Source organism: Notolepis coatsorum (assembly GCF_963971535.1).
Source record: "Notolepis coatsorum genome assembly, chromosome: 16".
NCBI lineage: Eukaryota > Metazoa > Chordata > Actinopteri > Aulopiformes > Paralepididae > Notolepis > Notolepis coatsorum.
The window spans coordinates 67,299,418-67,320,467 of NC_140180.1; the positions used below are offsets into that span (position 1 = coordinate 67,299,418).

At 41.2% G+C, this 21,050-nt stretch overlaps 1 protein-coding gene across 2 annotated transcripts in view; it reads right to left on the bottom strand.

Annotated features, from left to right (window-relative positions):
* Positions 1–16,787, bottom strand: part of stx5a (syntaxin 5A) — a 30,248-nt gene extending 13,461 nt beyond the window's left edge. For both annotated transcript variants that reach the window (XM_084331781.1, XM_084331780.1), the window contains exons 1-5: positions 16,698–16,787; positions 15,951–16,182; positions 14,797–14,867; positions 700–755; positions 519–589 (exon numbers count right to left, since the gene is read on the bottom strand). In XM_084331781.1, coding sequence (XP_084187907.1) covers positions 519–589; positions 700–755; positions 14,797–14,867; positions 15,951–16,013 — 261 coding nt within the window. In that variant the 5' untranslated portion in view covers positions 16,014–16,182; positions 16,698–16,787. The remainder of the gene's footprint in view (positions 1–518; positions 590–699; positions 756–14,796; positions 14,868–15,950; positions 16,183–16,697) is intronic.
* Positions 16,788–21,050: the final 4,263 nt, after the last annotated feature.

Sequence of the window (21,050 nt, forward strand, 5' to 3'; positions counted from 1 at the left end):
TGTCATCGTTCTGAGGCCCTGCCACATAGCTCTAGAGTCAGCCTGTTCATATTGAAGTTCAATTTTATCCCTGTAGCGCCTTTTTGCTTCTATTACTGCCCTCCTAACATTGTATCTCGCCACCTTGTGGTCATTCATGTTGCCTGCCACAAGCCCGGCGTTGTAGGCTGAGGTGCGCGCCTTCAGAGCTTCGCAGACGGATTTGTCTACCCAGGGCTTTTGGTTTGGGTAAACTCTAATTGTGGTAGTGGGGATTGTTTCTTCTACCAAAGTACAAACAAAGTCCAGCACTGTTTCCGTGTAGTCATTAATGTTATCCGTGTTGTCGCGGAACACACCCCAGTCTTTACATTCAAGTGCAGCTTGGAGCGTCTCCTCTGATTCTACAGACCAACGCTTCCCCTCTCGCGATACTACAGGAATGCGCTTGAGACTTCGTTTATATTGTGGTACAAGAAAGATTTAGATTAGTCTGAATTGAAAGAGCATCTTCCACAGTGTAAGGAAAATTAGCTCACTTGTTTGATGATGTACGTTAGCTCCTCAATCTCCACTGCCTTGTCGTCAAATAGGGATTTTCTTTTTGCCACTGAAACGTCAGAACAAAAGCACACAGTATGAACAGCAGGCATCCTCTCACTCAAGACATACTCCAAGACTTTTTCAAGATTTTCTATGTTGAAACAACCGATGACTTACAGATAGTGAGTTTCTCCAGTTTGGCGAATGTGTTGCTCAGGTCTTTCCCAATTCTCCTGCAAAAAGAGATGACAGGATGACACCGTTAAAGGACCATACCCAAGTTAGGTGTGGTGATGAACCTACTGTTAAATGTATATCCTGGTTAAGGTTAGGCAGTGGTTCTCAACTGGTCTAGCCTCGGGACCCAACATTTTCCTTAGTCATTAAGTCGCGACCCAAAATGTTTAACCACCATGATTTATGTAAAAAAAAAATGCAGTAATACGCAATCTTTCAAAACATGAAATAAACAAAAAAGTGCAACAAAAGTGCAACTATTGCTAGTAAAAACCCAATGAAATTAAAATAATAATAAATAATATATGCTTCTTAGCAGATTTCTTAGCTTAACATAACAGACCTAAGTTTGGGGGAACTAATGGGATAACTGGGGTTGCAACAAAAGTGCAACTAAGGGCTAAAAACACAATGAAATAAAATAATAATAATAAATAATATATCCTTCTTAGCAGACTTCTTAGCTTAACATCCCAGGGAACTAATGGGATAACTGGGGATGTTGTTTGCTCCTGACAAGAGTCTCAAAGTCTGGGGTGATGGTAGACAAAGCAACTCCGAGGTCATGCTCAATGTCCAATCTGTTCCTCCGCTTTGTCTTCAGCTGGACCAGAGCTGAGAAGCCACTTTCACAAAGATAGGTAGTGCAAAAAAAAAGTAAAAAAAAAAAAAAAAAAAGTATAATTTTTTTTTTAATTTTTTCTTTTTTTACACACACATCCGCGACCCACTCAAAATGGACCCGCGACCCACTTTTGGGTCGCGACCCACCAGTTGAGAGACCGTACCGGTGTGGTGATGAACCTACTGTTAAATGTATATCCTGGTTAGGTTAAAGGACCATACCGGTGTGGTGATGAACCTACCGTTAAATCAATGTATGCATTGGACCAGAAAGGTGCTACGGAAAGCAGTGAGTTCATGAATGTGAACCAAGGAAAATATAAAAGGAAGGGTCATCACGTTACTGTGTAGTGTGTGAACGCACATTAGTGCCAAGTGCTGGAAAATTTCAGTTTGGCCAACATTGAGTTGAATGGGATCAGCCATCTCCTCGTTTAAAACCCGTAATTTAAACAGGTTATTACCTCAGATGTCAGAATAATTGGCAATTTGCTGCATCCTTAACTAGCTAACGTTTGATATATTGGTTGATGTATATTTCCTCGGATAGCTTGTATTATTTAGATATATTTAATACAGGTTCCAATAGAACTGGCACCAAGCAGAGCATAGAACGCTGGCATTCTGACGTGATGACCCTTCCTTCTTTTATAGTTTCCTTGATGTGAACAAGGAAGTACACGCAGAGAGAAAGAAACACAGGACCAGCAGATCATTTTTTTTTTTTTATACTTACATTTTTATTTCCAGTTTTTTGCTTTACAAACAAAACATCCACATACAATAATACAATTGGCGGTCAAAATTATAAACGACAGTACAATCGAATTCGATAGATAAGAACTAAAAGATATAGCTGATATTAGAAAAATTAATATCAAAATCGAATGACAAGTTGACCTAAAATAAATTCACTAAAGGGGAAAAGGAAAAAACAGCTAAACAAAAACAAAGAAAAGAGAGAAACAATAAATAAATACAAAAAAATACAAAAAAAGTGACATGGGTTCTTTGGTACCTTCATAGTTTATTTTCGTTTCGTTTTTTCTTCTTGTCTCCTTTTCACTCTCCTGTGATGTCGTTTCTTTTTTTCCTATACTCTTCCCACTTCTCCCATTTTGATTCAAACGTCTCGTCTTGTAGCCTCAGCCTATATGTGATTCTCTCCATTTCCTGTATCCCACCCACTATCTCTGTCCATTGTTCCCTCGTCGGTGCTTCTACTCTATACCACATTTTCGTCAGTGCTTTCTTGGCTGCTACTAGTAATATCTTAATCAAGTATATATCTTTCCCCTGCATTCCTTCCTGTGTTAAGTTCCCTAAATACAATACTTGTCCTGTCTGGGGTATTTCATATCCTACTATTTCATTTATTATCCCTCCTATCTCTTCCCAATAGTTCTTTATTATCTGACATCCCCAGAATATGTGTGTGTGGTTTGCTATTTCCTGTCCACATTTTCTCCAGCATGGTTTCTGTGTTGGAGTATAGTTGCCCTGTATTTCTGGTGTTATAAAAAATCGAATTATGTTTTTCCACCCAAACTCCCTCCATATCCTTGACCCTGTGGTTGTGTGTTGTATCTTACATATGTTATACCATTCTTCTTCTGTTATCTCCGTTTCTAATTCCTTCTCCCACTTTTCCTTTATATATTTGGTTGTGATGTCCTTGCTGTCCATTATTGCCCGATATAGTGCTGATATCCCCCCCCCCCTTCCTTCCTTAGTATGCTTTTACCATTATCTTAATTATCCCATTCTGATCTTTGTCTTTGTCTAGTTTTATTTCCTTGTTGTAGTAGTCCCTAATCTGTAAATATCTAAAGTGGTCGCTATTCTCTAGTCCGAATCTTTCTTTCAATTTTTGTAGAGTCTGGATCTCCCCTCCTTCTGTTATTGTACATATTGCTGTTATGCCCCCCCTCTCCCATCTTTTGAACCCATGATCTTCTTTCCCTGGTTTAAATTTGTTGTCGTGCGTTATCCATCTCAGTATCTTGGTTTCTTTTTCTAGCTTGTATTTCTTTACTATCTTGTTCCATATATTTATAGTGAATTTGGTAATTGGGTCTATTAGTTGTTCCTTTCTTCTGTATAGCTCCCTGTCTCCTATTAGTGCCTGCACTTTGAGTCCCTCCTTTTTTGTTTCTATATCTTTCCATTTGGCTTCATATTTCTCGTTGCACCAACATGTTACTATTATCAGCTGTGCTGCGTAGTAGTAATCTTCTAAACTAGGTATTGCCATTCCTCCTTTCTCTTTTTGTAATTGTAGAGTCACATATCTTATCCTTGGCCTTTTCCCCCCCCATATGAATCTTGATATCTGTTTATTCCATTCCCTGAACTGGCTTTGTGGTATTAATATAGGTAGAGCCTGAAATAGGTATAGTAACCTTGGTAATATATTCATCTTTATAATTTCGATCCTTGAGCTAAAGTCTAGAGGCATTACTGTCCATCTTTCTAGGTCTTGTTTGATTTTCTGATTAATCTGTGTATAGTTTGCATCGTATAGTCCCTCCACCTCTCTTGTAATATTCACTCCTAGGTATCTGCTCCTGTCCATATCCCATTTAATCTTGTATTTGTCTTTGATCTCTGTCGTTGGGGTGTAGTCAGGGAGCGAAATTAACTGTTTGACTCACCGGCCAGTGGCGGGTAGATGGGAAGAGTCTACCCGCCAAGCATATTTCTTACCTGCCAAATTTTTTTTGATTAAAAAAAAATATATATATATTTTATATAATTTTTATTTTTTAAATAAAATATATATTATATAATCATACTTGTAGTTGTATTATCTGCGAGACATCGCCACCACGCAATAAGTCAAAATGCTTGCTATCTGCAAACAGCTCCACTGTCTGTGTGTATACTTGAGTAGCCTCCAGCTCCAGCAAGGATTCTCCGGCCCTGCAGCTAGACCCTATATTCAGCTAGACCCTACATTCAGCATGCAAGGATTCTCCGGCGATGCAGCTGGACCCTATTTATAACGTTACCGTTCTTTTGTCAAATCACATTCAACATGCCCTCAGCTAGAATACGCATTCAATCAATGTTATAAGACATTGATATCAGGAGCTATCTGTAGCTACTGCTAGCCCGGTAGATAACGTTAAGACAATTTAGTTTACTGGGACAGATGGATCAACGTGAGCTAGCTAAGCTAGCTAACGAGGGAACGGAGGTATTATGCACTCGAGTAGACTATTGCTGGAGCATTTGTTGATATCAGCAGCTATCAGTAGCTAGCCAGCTAGATACCGTTAGACAATGCCTCGTCATGTATTAAACTAAAAGTGAATAGTTGACTGGGTCATTGTTTAAACAGTAACGTTAGCTCTTGGAGGTCCGATATAGACTAGAGCAGACGGAAGTAAACAAGCCAAATGATAGCTTCCGATTGGTCATTTGCTTTTTTTTCTCATGAAACCAGTCACGTCACTCTACTGTGATTGGACCGTTGACTTGAGTGCGATGTGGGACTTGTAGTTTTTTAACGATCTCGCGGCGGAGAAAAAAAAGACGAGCGGCTATAATCTGTACTCGCACAAGAGTATCGTTATGAACTACACGTCTACACGCCACATGGCGGGCAGCCCTCTAAGTGTCATGCGCCAAAGGTAAAAACAGACCGCCCCTGGCGGGCGGCAGGCTTTAGTTTCGGTCCCTGGGTGTAGTTCAATGTTAAGGTCTGTGTCTTTGTTACGTTAAGTCTATATCCTGAGTAATATCCATATTCTGTCAGTAAATCCATCAGTGTCGGGAAGCTTGTGTCTGGTTGTCTCATATATACTATCACATCATCTGCGAACAGTCCTAATTTATGTTCTGTTCCCCTTATCTCCACCCCTTTGATGTCCTCGGTCTGTCTAATTAGTTGAGCCAGTGGTTCGATGAATATATCGAAGAGCGTCGGCGAAAGACAACAGCCCTGTCTTGTAGCCCTCTCTAGTTTGATCCGGTCCGTCAGGTTGCCATTTACTTTAATCCTTGCCGTTGGTTCTTGATATAATGCCCTAATTGTTTTCATCGCGTTTTTGTCTAGTCCAAATTTCTCTAATACTTTATATAGGAATATCCAGCTTACACTGTCGAATGCTTTTTCTGCATCCAGGCTAACTAGTACTGCACTTCCTCCTTCTTTTTGTATCTCCTCTACTATCTGCACTGTCTTTCTTATGTTGTCCTGTGTTTTTCTTCCTTTAATGAATCCGGTCTGGTCTTCGTCTATAATATCTGGCATAAATGTCTCAAATCTTTTGGCTATTATCGATGTATACATCTTGTAATCTACATTAAGTATGGACACTGGTCTGAAGCTACTACATAGTTCCTTATCCTTCCCTTCCTTTGGAATCGTAGTAATTATGGCTTCTTTCCATGAGGGTGGCATTGTTCCTTTTTTCATTGTGTGTCTAAATGCTGCCTCTAATATGGGCCTCAGTTCCTGTCTAAATGTTTTGTAAAATTCCGAAGGGAATCCGTCGCTACCTGGTGACTTATTGTTCTTTGCTTTACTGATCGCATTTCCCACTTCCTGTTCGGTTATCTCTGCATTTAATATTTTGTTCTGTTCCTCTCCTATCGATGGTAAATCAAATTTTTCTAAGAATGTCTCTATCTCTTCTTCTCCTGCCGCTTTCGGTTGTGTGTATAGTGTCTTATAGTATTCTACAAAAGTCTTCTCTATTTCAGCTGGTTCTCTTAGTAACCTGTTTGTGTTTGTGTCTCTTATTGTGTGTATTGTATTTAGTTTGTTGTATTCTGATTCGTCTAGCTAAGAGTCTGGTCGCTCTCGTTCCTCCTTCATAGTATGTCTGTTTCACATATCTAGCCTTTTTCTCAATTTCTGTCAGTAATTCTTTGTTTATCTTTTCTCTAACGTCTTTTACTTCCCTAAGTGTCTCTTGGTTCTTTGAGTTTTGGTGTTTTTTCTCTAATTCTTTCAGTTTCTTTACTAAGTTCTGGTATGTCTCTATTCTGGCCCTCTTGAGTAGTGCTGCCTTTGCTATCAATTTTCCTCGTATTACTACCTTCATTGCATCCCATAGAATGTTTGGATCTACCTCTCCGTTATCATTTTCCTCTCTGTATCTTATTATGTCTTCTTTTACTTCTTCTACTAAGCCTTTGTTATTCAATAGCCCTACGTTCAGTCTCCAGACTGTTTCTCAGTCTACTTTTCAGATTTACTGTCAGATATGTTGCGCTGTGATCCGATATGTCTGTTACCCCTATTCTACAATCTTCTACTCTGTATCTGTCCCCTGTTGTCATGAGGAAGTAATCTATCCTTGAATATGTTGCGTGTGGATGTGAATAATGTGTGTATTCCCTGTCTAGTGTGTGTGTTTCTCTCCATATATCCGTGATTCCTAATTCTGTCATTTGTATTTTCATATATTTGCTAATGTGTGTTCTCCATCTCTTTGTGCTTGTCGTGTCCATGTCGTAATTCAATACTACGTTGAAGTCTCCTGTACAGATTAAAACGCCTTACCCTTCCATTGCTAAAATATCAAAGATTGTTTCAAATAGGTATTTCTCACTGTCTGGGGGTGCATATATATTCATTAATGTTACCATTTGGCCTTCCATTTTCCCCTTGGCCATTACATATCTCCCCTCTTTATCTCTCACTTCTTTAATCAATTCAAACTTCACTGCATTCTTAATCACTATAGCTACTCCTCTCCTAAGGTTCTGTTTAAAAGAACTATAAAACATATTCTCGTATCCGAATCTCTTCAGTTTTTCATGTTCTTGTTGTATTAGATGAGTTTCTTGTAGAAAAATAACATGTGCCTCCTCTTTTCTAAGCTTCGTCATCACCTTACTCCTTTTGATTGGATTATTCATTCCATTAACATTCAGCGACATCATCTTAATACTTTTAATTTGTGTCATCTTTCCATTCGAAATGATCTCCCGTTCTACCCATGTCACATAAAATAATATTTGTAGTTGTAGCCACTGCTAACTCTACTCGACTTACATTCAAAGAACTATAATAAACATTTACAACATTAACAAAGTTTGACAATTCCATGGTGTCAGAGGTATTTATTTTCTTTCCTCTATCCCCTGCTGGGGGGTGGGGAGAAAAGGCTCTCCTATTGAGAGGGCTCCCCCTAGTGGCTAAAAAAGAAAGCTCACCAGGTTAATGGCAGGAGCACTCATTCAAGGGTACTACGACTATGCGTGCACCTCATGGTACCAAAGCACCTCAAAGGCTCTTAAAACAAAATTACAAACATCACAAAACAAACTGGTCAGACTACTACTTGACCTGAACCCCAGAACCCACCTCACCCCTGCCCACTTTGACAACCTAGGATGGCTTAGAGTAGACGACAGAGTACAGCAACTTGCAATGGGCCTGGTCTACAAGATACACTATACGACCGGGGTACCCATGTACATGTCAAAATACTTCCCAAAGGTCAGTGAATACCACAACCACTACACCAGAGGAAGCTCAACAAATCATGTAAAACCCAGATTCGGCTCAAACAAGGGACTAAACACGTTTCGCAATTATGCCACAACAATGTGGAACGCCCTACCCAAAGCTGTAAAGGAATGTGAATCACTACCCACATTCAAAACCGCTCTTAAAGAGCACCTACGGGAAGCTGCAATTCGAAACTGGCCACCGTAAATGCCCAAAACCCCCACCACCTCCTAATAGACAGTCTCCTCCCCACCGCATGTATATATTCCCTCCCCGCCGTATGTATATTTCTCTCCCACCCACCCACCCCCTCCTAATGTACAGTCCCCTCCCCATCATATATACTCTGTCAGGATCTAGGGGTAACAGTACTGTATATTTGAATACCGTTTATGTCACAAATGTATCAGTACTAAATACCTATATGTCCCTATGCCATAAATGTCATGTATGTTGTGTATGTCATAAATGTCTATATGAATTGAAATGTGGGACCCTGATGGAAACAAGACAAACGTCTTTCTCAGGTCTACATCCCCTTAACAATTGTATGTATTGAGCCGTACTGTATTGTACCCATTCTGCAATCTGTTAAATAAAGTTTTCATTCATTCATTCATACACACCATGTAAGTCCAGCATTGTCTGTGTGCTGCCCTGTCCTTGAGCTCCCGGTAATGTTTTTTTTTAATTAATATATATATATATATATATATATATATATACATACACATATACAATCTGTCCAACGTGTGTTTTTCTCTCTGTCAGTCATTTTCAGAGACATAGAATCAGTCATTTTTATGTCCACATTAATTTGTACTGTGTATCACATGCCTTCTCCGTTTAAGTTTTATCTTTTTTTTTTATGTTTACAATTACTCTTATTCTATGTTGTGTGTATTTCTATGCATCTTTCACATTTAGTCATGGTCTTAGTCAAATGTTTTTGTTTTGTTTTGTACTTATCTTTCCTTTTGAAGTATCGTGGTTCCTCGCGCTCTTCCTGTGCTTCTCTCCGATGTCCCTCTGTCACTCTCCTCAGCTGCTCTGTCTCGAATCATCTCCAATCCCCATCTTTCATCCGTCCTCCTCTTCTCGACTCTGTTCCACCTGTGCATCTTCTCCAGTCTCTCCATCGGGGTGGGTGTATATGTGGGTTTTCCCCCCTCTCTTCGTCCCGGCGTCCTCTCTCCATCCCGATATATGTCCCTCGCTGCCTCTTGTACGTTGCTGTAGGTTTTGGTGCCTTCCTGCCAGTATACTTTCAGAGCGGTCATCGGTGATTGGAACCGAATCCCTTTTTCTTTTAGAATCTTTTTTATTTCCGTGTAACTTCGGCGTTTTGCAGCCACTTCCGCTGCATAGTCGTGGTCAAAGGATATTCTCTGTCCTTCCACATCGATCTTCGTCTGCCAGGCTCTCTTAAGAATGTTCTCCTTGACTTCAAACCTCAGGAAGTTAATTATGACTGCTCTCGGTGGTCCATTCGTCTGAGGTCTCGGTGCTTGTATCCTATGTGCCCTCTGTATTCCCATATCGATGTGTTCTGACAGTGACATGTCCAGTTTCTCTCGTATTAGGCTTTCCATATATTTGGACATCGAGGCTCCTTCTAGCCCTTCTTTCAGACCCCACACTCTTATATTGTTTCTTCTTGATCTCCCCTCCAAGTCAGTTAGCTTCTCTCTCATCTTCCCTTGTTCCTCGAGAGTCTCCATTAGAATCTTTTGTACTTCTGTACTCCATTCTTCAGTCTCGGCCGTTCTCTCTTCCAACGCCACCGTGTCTTTCTCCTGTTTCAGCAACTTTGTCAATTGACTCAAGTCTCTTATTTATTTCTTCTTTGAGTTCGTCTTGTCCTTTCTTTACTTCTTCTCTGAGTCTGTCTATACTCGTCTGTATGCTTTGCGTGTTCGCTTCGTTTACCTTCACGCTAGTTTGCATGCTTGCCTGTATGTCCCGAATACTGGCTCCGAGTTCCACAGCCCAGCTGGGGATCTCCGTGTTGACTTGTTGTAGCTGCGCCATTTCTTCACGTCGTCTCGTTATTTCTTCACGTCGCCTCGTTATTTCCTTTTCTTCTTTTTGGGTCTTTTTTGTTTTCTCATATGTCCACTTGTTCTTCCTCGCTTTTGTCATTGAATGCTTACTTTTTTCGTTTTCAGATCATGTTATTCCACGTTTGTTTTGAATTGCGACCGGGAGCTTTTTTCAAAGGCTGCTCACTCAGACATTTCAAACCGGAAGTCCAGGTAGGTTTATTCTATAAATCAGGGGTTCCCAAACTTTTTTATACCACAACCCCATTTTATTTAGGAGTTTTTTTGGCGACCCCACACTTAATGTATCGCGTAATTTCAACGTGGAAATAAGGGATATCAAAATAAAAGCAAGTCAAGTCAAGTCAAGAGTTTTATTTGTCACGGCATACGAGTATACAATGAAATGCGGGTGGTCTTGCCCGCAACGATGTGCAATACAGTGGTACAACATATAATAGAATCCAATACAAAAAACATTGTGCAATAACAGGTAACAGGTAACATGGTGTGACATCTCGGTATTTGTACATAGTTATTTACAGAGCATATAGGACATGCTAGGTAGCTTTGGTAGTGCAATACACTGTTACTGTTGCTAATACTAATTTAAAGTGGCCTTTCCTTTTGGCAATAAGTGTGGGTGTGTGCGGCATGAGTGTGTGCCCGCTCATGTTAAAGTGTTAAAGTGGCTGCTAGTGTGTGAGCGTGCACAGCGTGCGTGTCGTGTGTGTGCTCATGTGTGCTTATGTGTGGATAGTTCAGTGTTCTTCTGTGGTACTCAATGTTCATTGTTCAAGACTCTGATGGCCTGGGGGAAGAAGCTGAGCCTAAGCCTCTCTGTCCTAGTAGCTGGGGTTCGCAGGCGTCTGCCTGACCTCAGCAGCTGAAACAGGCTGTTATTGGGGTGGTGGGGGTCTTTCATTATTCTGCAGGCTCTGGATTTGCACCTCTTGTTGTATAGAACCTGCAGGGGAGGTAGTGCAATACCCGTGGTACGCTCGGCTGAGCGCACCACTCTCTGTAGGGCCTTCTTGTCCTGTGCCGTGCTGTTTCCATACCAGGCAGTGATGTTTCCGGTCAAGATGCTCTCTACAGCTCCTGAGTAGAAGAACTGGAGTATCTTCCCCGATACTCTGAACTTCCTTAACTGTCTCAGGTGGTAGAGGCGCTGTTTCGCCTTCTTTACTACTGTGTCTATGTGTGTTGACCATGTCAGATCCTCTGAGATGTGGACCCCCAGGTACTTAAAGCTGCTCACCCTGTCCACGGTAGCCCTGTTAATCATCAGTGGTGTGTGTGTCTCCTGCTGTCCTCTCCTATAATCCACAATCAGCTCCTTGGTTTTACCAATGTTCAGAAGCAGGCTGTTGTCCTGGCACCAGCGTTCCAGTACCTCAACCTCCTCCCGGTAGGCCTTCTCGTCGTTGTCCGAGATCAGCCCCACCACCACTGTGTCGTCTGCGAACTTCACTATGGAGTTGGAGCTGAACTTGGCCACACAATCGTGTGTGTAGAGTGAGTACAGCAGGGGGCTCAGAACACAGCCCTGGGGGGACCTGATGCTCAGGGTGATGGTGTTGGAGGTCTGACACCCCACCCTGACCGCCTGGGGTCTTTCACTCAGAAAGTCCAGTACCCAGGCGCTCAGGGCGGAGCTCAGACCCAGCTCGATCAGCTTGTCCACCAGTCTGGTGGGGACTATGGTGTTGAACGCTGAGCTGTAGTCAATGAACAACAGTCTCACATAGCCCCCCTTCTGACGGTCAAGGTGGGAGAGGGTGCTGTGCAATACCTGGGAGACCGCGTCGTCAGTGGACCTGTTTGTCCTGTATGCAAATTGCATAGGGTCCATATCACTGGGGAGGGAGGCACAAATGTGGTCCTTGACCAGCCTCTCGAAACATTTCATGACCACAGAGGTGAGTGCCACCGGTCTGTAGTCATTTGGACATGTTGGGGAGGGTTTCTTCGGTACAGGGATGATGGTAGACATCTTGAAGCAGGCAGGGACCACTGACTCCGCCAGGGATTGATTAAATATGGCGGCAAGCAAACGTTGAACTTGATCATGCATATTTATTAAGACAATTAAATTACAGCACAATGTTATCAATGAAATTAATTAAGGTAAACAAATAAAAAATAATTGTACCGGAAAAAGTAAGCTACACCCAGGAAAACAGGGCTAATGTAAAATATGTGTGCTGAGATTAGTAAACGGGCTAAAACTCATATTTAGCTCTCTGGCAGACAATAAAACACAGGAGCCATTCCAGTCCAGGTGAAAGAAGCTTGTATTTCACATGCATCAAGGAAACCGGACAAGGTCATTATACTGTGGGAATGTAAATAACACGACCGGAATGCCATGATACACAAAAAACACTGATAAAGGAGTAGTACTATCATTATGCAACAGACAACAAATAGGCTGGAGAAACCATCTGCTTTGGATTCAAGAGACAGAAATTAAAAGGTGCTTTAACTAAGATTTGTCTGATGATTTTTATTTTTCACTATTGATGAGAAAATCACAAATGAAAACAGTAGTAGGCTTATTAGCTGAGCCAACATTCCTTCGCCAGCTGTGAAGTTGATTAAATAGGATATGATTTTGAAGAAGGTTTGGCAGCACCAACCTACTAATAGAATTTATAAGAAGCCATAGTGGCAGTAAACCTCTGAACCAATGTCATCTACAATAACCAGAAAAGTGTTATGATCTCAATTGCAACATCCTCCTCAAAGTAGGCATACTGTCTTCAACAGCGCTAAAGCAGCCATTACGCACAGATACAAATTTGCTCTAATTACAGCAACAGTAGTTCCACACATGCAGGACTTGATTGATTATAAGGAAACAGGTCAGAAACGTAATCACTCTTATTTCAGGTTTATCTTTTGTTGTTTAAATGTTATTTTAAAAACCACATCAAACATCAGGCTTCATTGTGATAAGCCTATTGCAATAGTTATACTAGCAGACAGTGGAAACAGACCATATAGCAGGGTACTTGTCTCATCTTTTTTATTTGTTCATTATATCCTGACAGTCATGGATACAATTAACTCTCTGCATAAGGATATCTATATGCAGATTATATCAAACAGTCAGGGGTTAAAAACACCTGAGACTTGTTGTCCCTTTCAGTTGTATTCCTTACTGGTTGATTTATGTTTAATTTAAAAACAGATATCAAATATCAAGAAGTTCCCTATGTCAAATCATGGCACAATGAAGTGTTATATAACACCATTTCCAAACTGTATTTGAACACGATTTGTTTGAAAGGAAATTCTAAATGAGGTCAACGTATGCCTACAGTGAAGTAAACATACAAGGCATCGTCTATCCTACAATTTCTACATTAGTCTACCTACCTTTACCATTCACATTGTTATTTCCCAATCCCTCCAAACTCTGCGTATGCATGGTGTAAAGTCTCTGTGGCGGGAAGCACCTTCTTTTTTATTTATTTATATATATAAATCACAACTTCTGCTTAGAAAATCTTCCCCTTTTTGTGCCATGCAATGGTTCTAAAGGAGGGCCCTGGCCCGTATTCTCTTTGAATGGGGAGCCATCCGTATCTGCCATATTTATCATAGTTTTCTTTCATATTTTAAGTCACTGGTAAATTACAGAGAATACAGAAAGGTCAGATTTGTCATAACGGACAATTTTGTGACAGAAAAAGACCCTTTTCCCCACTTAGACCAGCCTCTACACATGTACCATCCAGTGGTTTCTGCCAGAGTCCTTAGTTACCATGGCAACAAATCATTGCACAATTCCGACTTTTAGCAGAGATCGTTGTTCATTTTAAAACACCTTTAAAGCTCACATTTCTACCCAAAATGCAGTATTACTCAACATAAAATTGGATAATATTTAATTATTTTCTCTGAATATGTTTGTTTTGTAGCAAGTAGTTTCGTTGTTGCCACCATCTTTAGTATTAAGAAATATTATCTGCTTATTCAACGTAACCATAGGTGGTTGACTGTACACAGAAATTATTGAAAATTGTAGTTAGTGCATTTTTTAAAGTAGCCACCAGCTAAATGCAGGAACATTTAAGCTGTGGCTGGTAATTCTGTCAATTTGGGGGGGCGACAGTGGCTCGGGAGGTAGAGCAGTCGTCTGGTAATCCGGAGGTTCCCAGTTTGATTCCCGCTCCCCCTGGGCAGTGTGTCAAAGTGTCCTTGAGCAAGCCACTTAACCCCTAACTTCTCCCGATGAGCAGTTCGGCACCTTGCATGGCTGCCTCCATGCGAGTGAATGTGTAAAATGTGAGGAACAAATTGTAAAGCACTATATAAATGCACCATTTACCAGGTGCAGGTAGCAAAGTTATCTAAGATTTGTCTTTTCTAATAACTACTTGATTCATAAGAGGCCATGGACACTCATCTGAAAAGATATCTGTTGTTCCAAATGATGTAGTCCAGAATTCCATAACTGTCTATACCGTAGGAAATAACAGAGGAGAGTGTGAAACCTATGATCAGAATAGTCACTCTTTATATTGTGTGTAGTCGCTCTCAACTGTAATAACTTCTAGTGGAAGAGAATGTGAAATTAATCTATTACCCGTTTTGCTCAGGGACCCCGTGGCACGCGCTCAAGGACCCCTGGCGGTCCCCAGACCCCACTATACAGCAGGTATTAAACTTGGGTCAGAGAATCAGGGTCTCTGAACAGTCCCTGACAAATGAGTCGCATAACATCTAGGATTTTTCACTACTGGTATCATTATCAACAAGTGCTAAGTGTTGCTGGGAGTGGTCCCTGAAACTAAAACAACACAATTCACCAGCCCCACAAAAGACAAAAAAACAACAGTCTGCTGGTCACCGGAAAACAAAGTCATAAAAACGTGGTTCTGCAGGACTTACTTGGCCATGACTGTGAAGTCGCTGCGTTGTTTGAGAGCGCTGAGCACTGGTTTACTGGGCTGGATGCCATTCTGCCATGGAAGCAAAAAGAAGAAATGTTGAGAGGGAGGCCGTTTAAATGTGAAAGGGAAAATAACAAAGACTGACGTTGTTGTGTAACTCCTCCCTTTATTTTGATCTCAGTTTGTGAAGCACTTTGTTACACAAGTGTATTGAAAGGTGCTTGTATGAATAAATGTTTACTTCTGCTCCTTCTTACCTGATTAACTGGTCCGGTTGGTCTTAGTTGACCATGTGTTTGTTAGTCAGTTAATCTTTATGTTTTATTCCATCTTGAATGAGTTATTAAAAAGTAAAAGCATATGGTTACCAGTAACACTCGATTTAATGAGGTCCTGCTGTTCAAAATGCAGTCTATAACAGCTGTTTGCATGAGGCTTTTCCTCAAACTGAGCTGGGGGACCCTGATGTAAACAAGACGAAAGTCTTTCGCTGGTCTGCATCCCCTTAACAATTGTGTGTATTGTTTGTACTGTACCAATTCTGCAATCTGTTAATTAAAGTTTTCAATCAATCAATCAGCTACGCAATCCAGTTGCGTAGCTGCAGTTGACTGGCCATGCAAAAATGAAGTGACCATAGGAACCATAGTGACCATAGTAAAATCCATAGGAACTCTCATTTTGGCATGGCAGGTCACCTGTAGGCTCAGTTTGAGGAAAATATTATAAAGATTAAACTGTACAAACGATCAACGATCGATATTGTAACTTTGCACCATTCACGTGACCACGGTAGTGTATTAAAAAATGGCAAACAATGTAATGTCATGTCTTTACATTATGTTGCGCCCCAATTGGTGAGTATTTGTATAATAGATGTTGGGTATAGTTAGTAGTCGATCCTATGGCTACTTAAATTTCTTTAGTCAATGACAGCCCTACTTGCTACTAGGGAGAGCTTTTTTAATTAAACATTTTATTTTGCGTAAAGGCCTTTCACAGATACATGTATGAATACGTACTACTACAATCGTGTTCCGAATCAGACGAGACAGCAAAACAATGTGTTGGTGATACAATCACAGTTCATCACACAGGGTCACAGTTCATCACACAGGATCACACCCCCCCCCCCCCAGGCAGAACATTTACCTGGCTGCCCTGCAGAGATTTGCAAGCCGACTGGAACTCGGTGGTCCGGTCACGGCACGTCATCTTGAGACCGGTGTGTCACCTCTGCCCGCAAGCGAACACTAACTTGTGGGTCGATGTGAAGAAGAGGATGAAGTGAAGGGTCCTTCTTTCTCCGGTCTGATCGTTAGCTCGGCAGCCCCTCCTCACATACAAGGTGGCGATTCGTGCATGCACATGCTTTTATTCATCCCTGTGGTAGAACGGACATATTTACATTATTTAGAGATTAAGTGGGTGGTTCTGGTTTAGCAGATTTAAAAACGGCCTCCACAGGCAATAAATAAGTAGTCATCATTCCGAGTGGTGTTGTTGAGAAGAGTAGCAACAAGCCGGCTGATGGCCACCGATTTGTGCCAAAAACAAGGCAAAGCCAATTTAACTGAAATCGCGACAACAACCCGAAAATATATGGCCACCGTAACACAAACATCACCACTAACAAGCTAGTTACTAACTAGCATCGTTAACGAGCGTTAAGATGAAGTGGCTGGGGGCCGACAACCACCACGACGCCCAGCTGATTGTGGCCTGACAGCCAGAGATACAAAGTACAAACAAGAAGCTCGACTGGCTAATGTTAGCTAGCGACTAGCTAACCTTCTTGTCTCATCTATTTTAACTTGGTAAACATCGATCAAAACTAGAACCACTATAATCTGGTATATAGCTACACTTATAAGATATAATTGACTGATTTCAACTTACTTGAATCAATATTACACAAATATTTGAGCCTTTCGACGTTTCCAGCAGCGACCAGCAAATCCTTGAGTTAAAGTTCCAATCCGGGTCGTTTCCGGTAAACGACGTCATTGCCACGTCTACTAGAGTAGTACAGCATTATCTGCATGCACAGGATAAAACCACCAGATGTCGCCATATCTCTTGTTAACCAAAGGCTGCATCCCAAACTTGACTTCTGCTAATTTCCTCCCCTCCCCTCATAAATAAGGAGTGGAGGAGATATAACAATTGAGAAAGCAATAGGCTGTTATTATAATAGCTGGGTTAAAAAGCTGGGTAGCATGAATGATGGTATAATTAAGCAATCAATCAAAACTAAATTAACAAATGAATGGTTCATGTTGCCTCGTCCCATAAGGTAAAATATGGCCTACAATCTGTGAAGTGTTCATTCAGATACCCTGATGAAGACAGTTCACTGGTGAAACGTTGGTGATTAAAGGTGCTGTAACTTTAACTTTGTTAAAATAAGTGGTATATATGTTAAAATGATAGCTCTACATTCCGACAGCCATCACTGCTATAGTGTTTTCGTCAGTAAATAAGTCTCCCAGTCCCTCCGCTCTGCAATAAACAGACAATTAATTAGCTGGTATCCCGTTCCCACTTTATCCAGTCAGGAGAGAGAACTCCACACTGCAAAAATGCTCTGACAAAAATAAGGATACAAACTAGTTTTAAGCAAATAATTATGTGCTTGGAACAAGTCAAATAATCTGCCAGCAAATTTGGCTTGGCAAGATTTCTTGAAATAAGTAAAAAAATATCTAGGGTTCTCTCTCCAGATTGGATAAAGTGGGAACGAGATACCAGAAAATAGATTTTCTGTTTACTGCAGAGTGGAGGGACTGGGAGACCCATGTTACTGACTAGACACTATATTAGCGATGACTGTTGGAATGTATACTATTTAACACTTGTTTTAACAAACAAAAAATACCACGTATAGCACCTTTAAAGAATCTATATGGATTTACAATAACATTTACATTTAGTCATTTAGCTGACGCTTTTATCCAAAGCGACTTACAAGTTCTGTACGACAAGCCATCAGGAAGGGCACAACTCTATCAGCTGAGCAACAATGTTCATCAAAGTGTTGAGTGTTACAGTGTAGGTTAGTTTATTAGGACAAGTGCATGACAGTACGGTTAGTAGGGTTAGATTTATTTATATATATTTTTTATTCAGATAATGGTTGAAGAAGTGCGTCTTTAGTCGACGGCGAAAGATTGGACGTGTTTCGGCTGTCCTAACTGGGGTGGGTAGTTAATTCCACCATTGTGGGGCAAGGACTGAGAATAGGCGACTTCTCTTTGATGACCCTCCCAGAGCTTGGATAGGAGTAGGTCTGAGGCGGCCAGAAGATGCAGAGCGTAGGGGTCTTGAGGGTGTGTAGTTGGAGACCATTGACCGGAGGTAGGCGGGAGCGGTTCCCTTTGCCGCACGGTATGCTAGGTCGAGGGCCTTGAAGCGGATTTTCGTGCAGCAATGGGGAGCCAGTGCAGGTCCCTAAGAAGTGGGGTGACATGGGCCGACTTCGGTAGGTTTGAGATCAGGCGGGCCGCTGCGTTCTGAATGAGTTGAAGAGGCTTAGTGGCAGTGGCCGGGAGGTATTGGTGGTATTTATCCAGTATCGTCAGCTAAAGGACTAAATGTAAATGTCCAGCACCTCATAAAGACTTTGATCCGCATCTGCCTATTCTTTCATTCATGTTCTTTCAGCCCATGAGGTAAAATAGTGCCTAAACTCTGGGTCATGTTCCCTCTACTGTAAGTGAATGGGTGAATGAGAGGCATAAGTTGTATATACTGTACATATTTTTTCAAAAAGCAGGTTGGGTCTGTAGATGATCTGTAGATCACAGATCATAAATCTCTCTTCTCACCTCAGCATGTCTTTGAACATACAGTATACACACATTTTGCTATATGATGATATTTCTATTACGCTTTCAGTGGACATGTGCTATTTTGTTACATTCACACTGAAAATTGTAACTATTGAGGGCAGATCACCAATGGGTGGCAGTCTAGGGCAAGTTTATAGGGCACCTTGTAGAGAGCCTGTATCCTGTATGCTCTGCGGAAGGTGTCAAGATGTCTCTGCGGACACAAGTGCTGAATGCCTTTTTCCATCTTAAGTCACATTGTCAGGCGTCCTTCCTGGGTGAAAACACTATTTATGGGATGTTGAGACGTGTTTTAAGCACATTCTCTCCTTTGGTATTGGGTGAGCAGGCAGTTACAGATGTTTGGGAGTAAAACATGTGACTTTTGAGGGATACCAAGAGTGGAAAGTAACTAAATACAGTTGAACCCTTGCACTGAAGAACCATATAAGTCTGTTTTTGGAATAATTTTTGGAAATATTTTCGACAGCCTATGTATTTGCAGTTGTAAAATCAATCCAAATCACTTGGGAGTGTGAATGTGAGACAGTATATCACAAGAAAGTACTCAACCTCGGTCTTTAACTATGAATGAACACAGCACTCTAACTTACCATCTTTAGATAATAAAAACATTGTTTCTCTGAAAATGTCAAACAGAGTTGTATGTTCTTAGTCTGAAGTACTTCTACTTTACTTGAGTTTTATAAGGAAATATCCTGCTTTGTCGGCTACTCCACTACATGTATCTGGGCCACGCAGTTACAAATGACTTTGTCAAGAAAAGGTTTTGCATACAAAACATGATAAGTTGGTGAAAAATATGTTCTTTCTAAGTTGGATTCCATACTCCTCCACCTAGGCCCACTATGACCCGTGTACCAGCAGGCCTATTGTTGTCCCCTCTCTAGAACCTCTAGAGAGAGAGAGAGAGAGAGAGAGAGAGAGAGAGAGAGAGAGAGAGAGAGAGAGAGAGAGAGAGAGAGAGAGAGAGAGAGAGAGAGAGAGAGAGAGAGAGAGAGAGAGAGAGAGAGAGAGAGAGAGATGATAGGCGACTGCCTCCGATGAATAGGCTTATAGGTATGGCAAGAGATAACATCCAGAATGCACTCTGATCTCCCCTTACTCCTACTGGTACCCACATCCTCAGCCTGACAAGAGCTGGCACGCTCCAACCGCAAGTATGCCCTCTGTCTTCCAGCCTATATCTAACCCCTCCCACTCACACACATCACCTCTGTTTTCCAGCCTATTACTAACCCCTCCCACACATGAATCTGAGGGCAGAGTGATATACAGAGTCCAAGGATTTAAGGGTTGAGGCTGCAGAATGCCTATAAATTACATCACAATAGTCCAGGACTGATCCAGAAAATGGCTTCAACAACTCTCCTACTAATCAAAGGAAAGCTGGTTCTGTTTCTGTATAGGAAGCCAATTTTCTTTCACAACTTGGAGACATGGAATTGAAATGTAATGACTCTCAATGCTAGAACCACTTATGGTAGATATGTGTAAGCCATCATATTCAATGTTTCTGGCTACATTTATTTTTACTAGGATAATTAGCATTAACTCATTCCTCGCCAATAACGAGTATACTCATATACTCGTTATTAGATTGTTTGATATTTTTCCTTTGATCCCTGCTCTACAGACCCGGCCGGAGCTCTCTGAATCACTGTGGCACAGCCACATACGCTGGAATTGCAATGCCGATCGAATCTCACCAAAAGATCGTCGATCTTTTGAACTTGGATAGAAAGGCAGCAGTATTGTCAATGAATGCACAGAGGCATCGAGGCTCGCTCTGTGGGGGAGGAGCTCTTCCAATACAAAGCAATTGCTAGCAGATCCGATCGCCTCAAAACCTATAGTGTCCCGTAAACACTTGTAATAATTACATATAAAACTTGTAATCGCGATCGCCGATGGGATCATTGGAATTATTCTTTTTGGATTACCTTCTGGCTAAGGTAAGGACCCTATGTCTATTTTACCAAATGTGAAACATGTTTATGTAACGATCACAGTGGCTTACTGTACCGGTCATAAACAAGGCTTTTTCTAACGATAGGATCCCCCCCCCCTTGATGATTTTGTGAAGGTACACATGTTATATACCTTTGATTTGGGAGTATTTTGGGGTTCAGGGAATCAACCAGAACGATTCGGGCTTATTGCACATAACGTGTCCTATCTCGCGATCTATGGGAAAAGACTGGATTCTTTCGGAAATGGGCGATGTTCAGCGTGTAATAAACTACATTTACATTTACATTTAGTCATTTAGCTGACAATTTTATGACCAATCACATGCATTTCTATCCAAACCAATAGTAGCTAATCTTTTTTTTTTTTGGCGTTTTATCGCTTTATTTCTACTGGGCAGTCCAGTAGATAGAGATAGAGGAGGAATGGG